The 9681-nt window shown below is 37.4% G+C and overlaps 3 protein-coding genes across 3 annotated transcripts; 2 read left to right on the forward strand and 1 right to left on the reverse strand.

Moving 5' to 3' along the window:
* Positions 1-841: 841 nt before the first annotated feature.
* On the reverse strand, positions 842-3055 carry LOC108835182 (protein LIKE EARLY STARVATION, chloroplastic-like). The gene is made up of 4 exons (XM_056999514.1): positions 2474-3055; positions 1766-2397; positions 1495-1685; positions 842-1397 (listed from the first exon to the last, which is right to left on the reverse strand). The coding sequence occupies exons 1-4, from the start codon at positions 2991-2993 to the stop codon at positions 1004-1006; spliced, it is 1737 nt and encodes a 578-aa protein (XP_056855494.1). The 5' UTR covers positions 2994-3055; the 3' UTR covers positions 842-1003.
* A 1436-nt stretch (positions 3056-4491) lies between these two features.
* On the forward strand, positions 4492-5767 carry LOC108835184 (glutathione S-transferase T3-like). Its single transcript, XM_056999517.1, has 2 exons — positions 4492-5357; positions 5602-5767. The coding sequence occupies exons 1-2, from the start codon at positions 4492-4494 to the stop codon at positions 5765-5767; spliced, it is 1032 nt and encodes a 343-aa protein (XP_056855497.1).
* A 53-nt stretch (positions 5768-5820) lies between these two features.
* LOC108835183 (protein ALP1-like) lies at positions 5821-7348 on the forward strand. The gene has a single exon (XM_056999516.1). It carries the CDS (start codon positions 6029-6031, stop codon positions 7346-7348), a length of 1320 nt encoding a protein of 439 aa, XP_056855496.1. The 5' UTR covers positions 5821-6028.
* Positions 7349-9681: the final 2333 nt, after the last annotated feature.

Genomic DNA, 9681 nt, shown 5'->3' on the forward strand with positions numbered 1-9681 from the left:
TAATTTAAATAAAAATTTAATATATACGTAAGATTATTTTTTAATAGAATAGTCAGTGATGTATATGAATGTATAATTGTGTTAATAAAAGTATTAATAATTTATTAAAGTAGAAAACACATATATTTAATATTTTAGATATAAACAAAATTATGTATAAGTGTAATGAATAAAAAAGTTTAACGCTAAAATGAGGTTATGAATAGTATTTCTTCAAATTTGATGTTACGAATTTCTATTTCTCAATCATATGTTACGATCAAAACAATTGGTTATATTATATTAATTTGTATCAGTTTTGTTGTTGAATTTTGTTTTTATTTTGAGATATTATTTCCATTAATCTACTGAAATTGTAAAATCAAACTCTCCAAATTTTGATAATATTCTAAATAATTCTTTGGGACTGACTAAAAATATATATTTTATTATTTCGAATAATTTTGAAAACCATAAAAATATAGTTTGTAAACCGATTCGACTAGGACTTTGATAAACAAGGAACACTCTGCAATTGCATCCATAAAAATGAAGTACACAGTTTGTAAGGATTAAGAGTGTGAAAAGCATAACCATACAATACTTCCTTTTTTTCTATAAGCTTTACAAACCAGTTTACCAACTAATTTGTATTTTTCTTTTCCTTTTGGTGTCGCCCTTTACATAGAACTGTTGTTAACTAATTTGCATACTATGAATAGAAATGGAAAATATGGTAGAAGAAAAATCCTAAAAAAAGAAGAAAAAGATAAAGAAACAGAGATTTTAACACTGCGTACCTTTAAAGTTTAAATAATCAAAATTTAAAAGAAAGACTTCAACCCAAAAAAAATAGGAAAAAGACAAGTTAAATAATTTCCTTTATTTATACAACACTACATTTTTGACAAATATAACACTACCTTACCGCACAAACTTAGGGAACACCTATTAAACCCACGGCAACAAGTAAATCATCAGAGAGCAAGTAGTTCTCAGTGTACCAAACGATATATTAATATAATTATTGCTTTTCTCCATCATTTTCTATATCAGAAGGCTTCCGAACAGCTCGGAGCTGAACAGAGTTGTCAAAACAGTGGAAGAAACCAAAGTGAGGGAACCTCTCATACCAAGTCTCTTGTTGCACATGTGTGTCCCAGTGTTCTCCGCTACTGCTTTTCCCGTATTTGTGTACCCAACCCGAACCGTTATGTCCTTCACCCCAACTCCTGTTCCACCTGTCACCGTGCTTCCCTTCCCACCAAGTCTCTCCTTGCTTCACTCCCTGAGCGCTAGGGTTAAAGTTCTCGTCCCATTTGTCTCCCCATTTGTCCCAACCATCCCCTACCCACCTTTCTGCCCACTTGTCTGTGTACTTTGTGCTTCCTCCTTGCCCGTCATACTTCTCTCCCCACCTGATGATTCAAAACCAATCAAGACAAGATTTAGAAACATACGATTTTTTTTTAGTCTTAAAGAGCTTGTACTATGTTGTTATTTGGAAAACAGTACCTCTCATGCCAGACATGAGCATGGCCAACATCAAGTGGTGTGTTACGGTCAAGGCTGCACCATTTGTGAGCCCATTTTTCTGATTTTCCAGTAGCATCATAATGCTCAAACCACTTCTCTTGCCATTCATCACCTTGTCCACTCTTTCCCCATTTATCTGCTGTTTTCTCCATATGCACAACACCATTCTCCTGTAATTGACAATTCAAAATAAAGTCTCCAAACTAATCTTACATTAGCTGCAATATAAGTAGAGCTGAGTTTCACTGACCTGCATCATCGCCTCTCTCCAGAACTCACGCCACACGTTTCCAGCGGCATCACGTCCAGATTTCTCAGAACCAAGTTCCTTAAACCCAAAGTCATCAGAAGCCTCCCAATACTTGTCCTGCCACTCAACAACACCATCAGCAGTAACACCACGTATCATAGTCCACCTGCAAACCACACCATCAGGGCGTTTCTCAACACCAGTCTGCTTCCACCACTTCAACCCCTCTTGGCTGACCCCAGAGGACGCAGAATCATCCAAACCGTCAAGAACACGAGCCGCTTCTTCCGCATTCGCCGAAGAAACGGCATCAATGTCATGCTCCGCTGACGTGGGCTTTCTCTCCGTCTCTTTCTTAACCTCGATCAAAGACTCAAAAGGAGGGATAACAAAGCTATGTCTTTCGGTGGAGAGCATACTCTCGTAAGGTATGGAAAGAGAGTCAGCTGAAGGTTCTTTCTCCAATACAGTGGTTGGAAACAACTCAGCAGGCTTGACTGCAGCCTGCAGCAAGTCCAGATTGGAACTCATTTCACTATCTTGAGGAGGTGTCCAAGACCAAAAGTCAGGCCCTGGTGTCTCGGAACCAGAAGCTTCAGACCGAGGAACATACACTGTTCTGCTCCACATCCCTGATTTATTAAAAGAATGACTCAATATTTATAAGTGAAGTGTCTCTCCTACCGCATTAACAAGCAAGTGATGTACCTTTGGATTTAGCATTGTTCTGAGTCTCGGTTCCGTCACTCTTCTCTTCATCATCTTGAAAACCATTTTCGCCGTCGCCTGAACTGTTAGAGGCGAGAATCGCTTTGGCAGCAGAGATAGCAGCGGCGGCGCGATCAACGACCTGCATCCGCTGAATCCGATCCCTCTCCTCGACGGAAACTTCCAAGATCTTCTGGAACTCATCGCTCTTCTTCTTGTTGTTTAGGTCTAAATCTCCTGGGGCTTTCTCGCCATCGGAAGCTACATTCTCGGCTATCTTCTCGAAGGCCTTCTCCTTCTTCTCGCGATCGACGGCGTTTTTCCACATATCGAGGTACGACTCGGGTCCGTCATTTGAAACCCTAAGCGTCCTCAATCCGGTTCGATTCCTCCGGTTCGGGAATAGCGCCGGGAAAATCGAGGAGGAGGAGGAGGAGTGACGGCGTGTTCCGTCGTCGAAGTGCGGGGCGCGAGATGCCGTTAAGGCGGCGCGGAGGGAGACTCCAAGACGCGAAGCCATTTTTGTTTTTCGAGGTTTCGAAATTAGCGGGTGATTATGATATGATATGAAAGTAAACAAACACTTTTTTGAAGTTCACTTTGTTTTGATAGAAACGATTGGTTCTGGTTTCACGTGATTTGAGTGGTAAAGTGGTAATTTTTTACGTGTTTAGGAAGGGAAGTACTTCTCTGTGGCCGACCTCTTTTTTGGTGTGCGTGTGGCCGACCTCAGCGGCAACACGTGGCACTTAGGTAACCGTTAATCGAAATAGAAATGATACAACTTGGCTTCCTTACTGCAAATGCAAAGAGGGTTGTGTATTTTTGCTTTTTGTTTTACGTTTCGCCCCAACTAAATTTCATTAGAGCATGATTATAGGGACATCTTAGTATGTATCTTAGGTTTATTTAGATTAAATTAAAAAGACCAAACCACCTTTATGGTAAACTCGTCGCTTAATTAAGAGAAGGAGAGAGTGTATCTTATGGCCACGTGTTCAGAGTTGATTGGAGAGAGGAGAGGCGAAGCACGACATCGTTTCGTGTCTTTCACTTTTCATTCTTTCCTTCTTTCTCTCTTGCTTCTCTCCTTTCCTCGGCGATACGAAAGGCGATTTTCATCTCGACGGTCAATCTCCTCAACGAGACGGCGTCTCTGTCGGTGGCTCGTCTCGACGAAGGAGAACGACGTCTCCTCTAGCGGTTGCTCTCCTCGACCAACGAAGACGGCGAGATTTCTCTCGTGATGGCTCTCGGAGACGAAGGGACAAACTATTTCATTCATGCATGATTGAAAGGTAACGATGAGTTTAATTTGTTTCAAAGACAAACTATTTCATTCATGCATGTATTAGATTGAATCGTGAATCTTTAGAATGAACAAGCCTCTGATTTGTTTTAATTTTTTGTGTATTTGTCTGTTGAGATGGATGATCGAGAGGCGCACTCTGGCGAAACCTTGCTCTTCGTCAGACAGAACCCCCACGATTGTTCATTAAGGTAAGACCTCTGTCTTTGATCATTTGAATAGAATAAATCATTCTTCTTTACTCTGTTTAATTGGATAAACTATTGCCATTGCTAATGAAATTTAGAGTCGTATAAAACATTCTTTTTTGCTCTGTTTGGTTTGGTAAATCTTTGTAGAGTTTTTAATCTGTGGTTTGTGATATATGTTGCGATTGTATTTGATTTTTACTTAAAGAATTCAACCGTAGTGGTAGGTTGTGATCAATGCGTAGGTTTAGGTAATAAATTGTATGGTTAAATAGATATTGGTAGATTTAGGTAATAAATTTTATGGTTAGACTGAATTGAATGGTTTGTGTGAGGAAAGGTTTAGTGTGATTAATGGATTGTAGCTATATGTCAACTCGGTAGTGGTAGGTTGTGATCAATGCGGAGTGTGATGTCAAACACGGTTATAAACCGTGTTCTTCTCTTCTTTCTTCTCCTCTGTCTTGACATCACACTCTTATTCTTCTTTCTTCTTCTCCACTTTCTCATCTCTTGGTTCAATGTCTTACTTTCCTGGTTCTGGAACCGGTTCGTTAGTGGACTTACTTAGTTCACAAACCCAAACAGTTTCTTTTGGAAGCTTTCCATCTGTAGCTAGTCTAGGAACCGAAGCTTCAAACCCTCATGGAGTCACTCCTGCTGCGCCAAAACAACGAAGGAAATGGACACAAGAGGATGACATTGTTCTCATCAGCAGCTGGTTGAACACGAGCAAAGATGCAGTGGTGGGGAACGAGCAAAGAGCAGGAACCTTTTGGGACCGAGTTACTGCATACTATGCTGCAAGTCCTCACGCTGCTGGCTGCTTGGCGAGAAAGACTGGTGACTGCAAGCAGCGTTGGCACAAGATCAATGATCATGTGTCCAAGTTCTGTGGATCATACGCAGCAGCTACTAGACAGAAAAGCTCCGGCCAGAATGAAGTTGATGTTCTCAAACAAGCACATCATCTTTTTTTTATCCATCACAACAAGAAGTTTACTCTAGAACACGCATGGAGGGAGCTGCGCTATGACCACAAGTGGCGTGACATTACTAATAATGATGACAATAAGAAAAAGAAGAGGAAGAATGAGGAAGGTGAGGATTCAGTTCCCTCTGAAGCAAGTGGAAGCAAGCGTCCACCGGGTGTGAAGGCTGCAAAGGCTGCAAAGGCTGCACAGGCTGCAAAGGCGAGTGGAAAGAAGCCTGTGGTGCATGAGATCGTCGATGTTGACAAGTATGAGAGTATGTGGACAATCAAACAGCAAGATTTGGCCGCCAAAGAACGGTTGTCTAAGACTCATATGCTTGAGAATCTCCTTGCAAGACAAGATGCCTTAGCTGATTACGAAGAAGTCCTCAAGAAGAAGCTTATCAGTGATTTGTTCTCTAGTTAATGTTTCAATGTCTCCTTGTTTAATGTTTCTGTTTTAATGTTTCTGTTTCAATGTTTTAATGTTTCTGTTTCTGTTTTAATGTTTCTGTTTCTGTTTCAATGTCTCAATGTCTCCTTTGTTTAATGTTTTTGTTTATGTTTTAATGATAATTTGTCTTTGTTTAATGTTTATGTTTCTGTTTTAATGATAATGTGCCTCTGTTTAATGATAATTTATGTTCTTGTAATGCAGGTGGGAAGTACATAGAGTTCTTGTCTTTTTGTTTCACAAGACAAGTTCACGAGATATCTTAATGGAGGGATGGAGGGAGTACAAGTTCACGAGACATGGAGGGAGTACAAGTTCAGGAGACATGGAGGGAGTACAAGTTCACGAGAGATGGAGGGAGTACATGTAGTTCTTGTCTTTTTCTTTCACGAGATGTATAGTAGACATGTAGTTCTTGGCTTTTTCTTTCACGAGCTGTACATGTTTCACTCATATAGATTGTCTTTTTGTCACTGTCTTTTTCATCACCTGTATCTATAAATTCACACTCTAGTTTCATTCTCTCATCACAACTCATCACAAAACAATTCTCTCATCAAAACTCTTGTTTCATTTTCTATTCATTCTCTCATCACAACTCAAACTATTTTTTTTTAAAGATTCCAAAAAAATGGATGAGTCTTTCGATCGAGCTTTTGATCAGTATTATGATTACCATTTCGATGCAGCATTTGAGAGTTTGAACAATCAAAGAGGTGGTCAAGAAGAAGAAGAAGAAGAAGAACAACAAGAAGTGGTAAAAAAACAAAGAAAAAAAAGAGTAGTTATCGAACGAAATCGCGAAGAAGGCCATCAACGGTTATGGAACGATTATTTCAGTGACACTCCTACATATCAGGAAAATCAATTTCGAAGAAGATTTAGAATGAACAAGTCATTGTTCATGCGTATTGTTGACCGCCTCTCCAATGAAGTTCCATACTTTCGTCAAACACAAGACGTTACCGGAAGAAGTGGTCTCTCTACACTTCAGAAGTGTACAGCCGCAATTCGTGTCTTGGCATATGGTTCTGCCTTCGATGCGGTCGACGAATACATCCGGCTCGCTGCAAGCACGGCTCGGTTATGTGTGGAAAATTTTGTGGAAGCAATAATAGATTTGTTCGGCGATCAGTACCTAAGGAGACCAACGCAAGATGATCTTCAGCGTCTACTTCATCTTGGAGAGGTTCGTGGATTTCCCGGTATGATAGGAAGCATCGATTGTATGCATTGGGAGTGGAAGAATTGTCCCACCAGTTGGAAAGGACAATTTTCTCGTGGTTCGGAAAAACCCACAATCGTTTTAGAGGCGGTTGCTGATTATGATCTCTGGATATGGCATGCGTTCTTTGGACTTCCAGGTACACTAAATGATATCAATATTCTTGATCGCTCACCTGTTTTCGATGACATCATACATGGCCAAGCTCCACAAGTGAATTTCTTGGTGAACGGAAACCCTTATTCAATGGCTTACTATCTCACCGATGGTATTTATCCTAAATGGGCAACTTTTATCCAATCTATACCACTTCCACAAGGACGAAAAGCAGTTTTATTTGCTAAAACTCAAGAAGCTGTCCGAAAAGATGTCGAGCGTGCTTTCGGAGTCTTGCAAGCACGATTTGCCATTGTCAAAAATCCAGCACGTTGTTGGGACATACTCAAGATTGGGAAGATTATGAGAGCATGTATCATACTCCATAATATGATAGTGGAAAACGAACGAGTTGATCGCACTCAATACGACACTTCGGGTTTCCAACCGGGAGAAGACGGCGAAAGTTCAAGTGCCGATCAGACCTTTTTCATAGATACCCCTCCAAGTATCTCCAATCAAGATAGTGTTATAATAAGTATGCGTGATAAACCAGCGCATCAACGACTGAAACGTGATTTGGTTGAACATATATGGCGTAGATTTGGACGTGATCAACGCAACAACTAAACGTCGATGCTGCTTTTAGTAATCTTTATTTTCATGTTTTTATGTTGTTATTTTAAAATCTATTTTTAAAATGTTATGTTTAATTTTGTTTAATTTAATAAAATAATTTTATCTTTAAAAACAAAAATTGTTTAATTTAAATTTTAATATTTTTTTATTGTTAAGAACTTTAATTAAAGAAACTACCTATAAATGAAAATAGTTAAGTGTATCTTAATAATATATCTTAGCTTAATGATAATCATTAAAATAACACTAACCCCCACTTAAGATACAAATAAAGAAACTACCTATAAACATGCTCTTACATTCTTCCACCCCCTCGCTCTTTTCGGAATTTTACATTATTACCCCATAAACATAAAATGTTTGGGATTCACTTTGATTTTTGTAGTATTTCTGCTTCAAATCTTCAGTTGTGCTACAATCCCAAGTTATGGTAATACGACCGACCTTTCATTGAAAACCTTTAGTTCTCGTTGCTGCTGTTTACGACTCTACTTGAGGCCACAAGCTCATGCTGGCCTTGAATGTACTACAGAGGGCTGGCTCATGGTTGTTTAGGACTCTTAGGCAGAAACTCTTTTTCGGACCCTTTAATTGTTAAAAATGCAAATTTAGTATGATTTTTTTAAAAAAAATATTTATTTAGAATCTTCTGAATTTTAGATATAAAAACATGTAAAATAAAAAACTTTAGAAATACATGTATATTTTTGTTCTTAATTAAATTTTGTTTTCTTCAAAAGAAATATTTTTTAAAAAAATTAAACACCTAATACTGTACCATAGAATTCAGGGCAGTTGCACTACTCGCCCTTCCAGTTAAACCGGCACACTACATTCCCTTGTATGAATGTTCAAAAAAAAAGAATGTTTCTTTTTCTTTTTTATTCAATGGGTCATGTGTGCTACAGTTCCAAGTTATACTATAGGATTGAATGCTACCAATCCCAATAAAAATCTACTTTTCATTGCCTTTGATGATTTTTTTATTCATCTTTCCTTCCATTAGTTGTGGAAAGAAAACATTTGTTCCATTAAAATTCCTTACTTGATAGATAGATCATTCCTGAATTGTGATTCATATCATAAGATCTCTTTTAAGTAACCTTTTAACAAAAATCGTTGTTAGATGCCTTCCAAGGCTTCAAGGCACATGCATGTGTGCTCTTTTTTTTCCAAAGTTCGGTCCAAATCAAGCAACCTGCGAGAGGCAAAAAGAGGACAAAGCATTTTAGAAAAGTTTCGATATAAATAAATGTTTTTAAAACATCACAAATGCGATCAAACCACCCAAACAAAATAATATCAATTTTAAATAATTTAGATGCATCTAGTTTTTTTTTCTTTTGCTAGGAACATCTGGATATTTCCATGCCAATAGTATCAAAGTGTTACAAGTTTTAAACAAATCTAACATCTTGTATATGGCCTGTTCATTTACGTGTCTCGCAACATGTGATCTACGACTAAAATCATGTTTGTTTACATGTCGTGCGACCCGTGACTTGCAACCTGCGATTAAACATGAGACATGCGATTAAAATTATGTTCATTTACGTGTCGCGCGACTTGCGATCTGCGACTTATCGCACGACCAAAATTTCTTAATTTTAGTCACTGTTTTTCGAACGACTTCAATTGAAATTTGTGACTGATCGCACGATACCAAAACGAACAACGACCTGCAATTTACGACCAATCGCAGGTCGCATGTTATACGACAACAAGACGAACACCCTGTGACCGGTCGCATGTCGCACGTAACCATAACCATAAGCACTCAAGTGCGTTAGACATATCATAAGTGCGTTAGACATACCATGTAAAGACACATCTAGCTTGACCCATAAAAAAATCTATTTTATTAAATAAGAAGTCATAATTTATTTCATTTGTGATATTTAAAATAGACTATTTTCTAGAAAGTCATTAGTCAAAATATATCTATCATTTAATTTTATATTATATATGTAAATAATTTAATCATAATATTTTTAATATATTTTCATTTTAGATATATATATTAAAAAATTTCCAACAAATTTTTGAATTTTTTTAACAATATCTCAGTGGTTAAAATTTGACATAAATTTTTTCACTAATTTCGTAACTAATACTAAAATATTTTATACATTAATATATACTCATCTATCATTTATAAAACGAAAAATAATAATCTATCAATTTTTATTTGTTTTATAATCATAATCTTTCAAACTAAAATAATTTTACACTGAACTTAATATGATAAAATTATATTAAATTTATATATTAATATATTTTATTTTCATAAATAAATAAACTCATGTTAAAATAATATAGTACTA

Source organism: Raphanus sativus, unplaced genomic scaffold (genome assembly GCF_000801105.2).
Source record: "Raphanus sativus cultivar WK10039 unplaced genomic scaffold, ASM80110v3 Scaffold1876, whole genome shotgun sequence".
NCBI lineage: Eukaryota > Viridiplantae > Streptophyta > Magnoliopsida > Brassicales > Brassicaceae > Raphanus > Raphanus sativus.

Coding starts and splice junctions, on each gene's coding strand:
- LOC108835182 (XM_056999514.1), bottom strand. CDS start 2,993: ATGGCTTCGCGTCTTGGAGTCTCCCTCCGCGCCGCCTTAACGGCATCT. Junction 2,398..2,473: donor GAACAATGCTAAATCCAAAG/GTACATCACTTG, acceptor TTAATAAATCAG/GGATGTGGAGCAGAACAGTG. Junction 1,686..1,765: donor GGAGAGAGGCGATGATGCAG/GTCAGTGAAACT, acceptor TGTCAATTACAG/GAGAATGGTGTTGTGCATAT.
- LOC108835184 (XM_056999517.1), top strand. CDS start 4,492: ATGTCTTACTTTCCTGGTTCTGGAACCGGTTCGTTAGTGGACTTACTT. Junction 5,358..5,601: donor AAGAAGCTTATCAGTGATTT/GTTCTCTAGTTA, acceptor CTTGTAATGCAG/GTGGGAAGTACATAGAGTTC.
- LOC108835183 (XM_056999516.1), top strand. CDS start 6,029: ATGGATGAGTCTTTCGATCGAGCTTTTGATCAGTATTATGATTACCAT.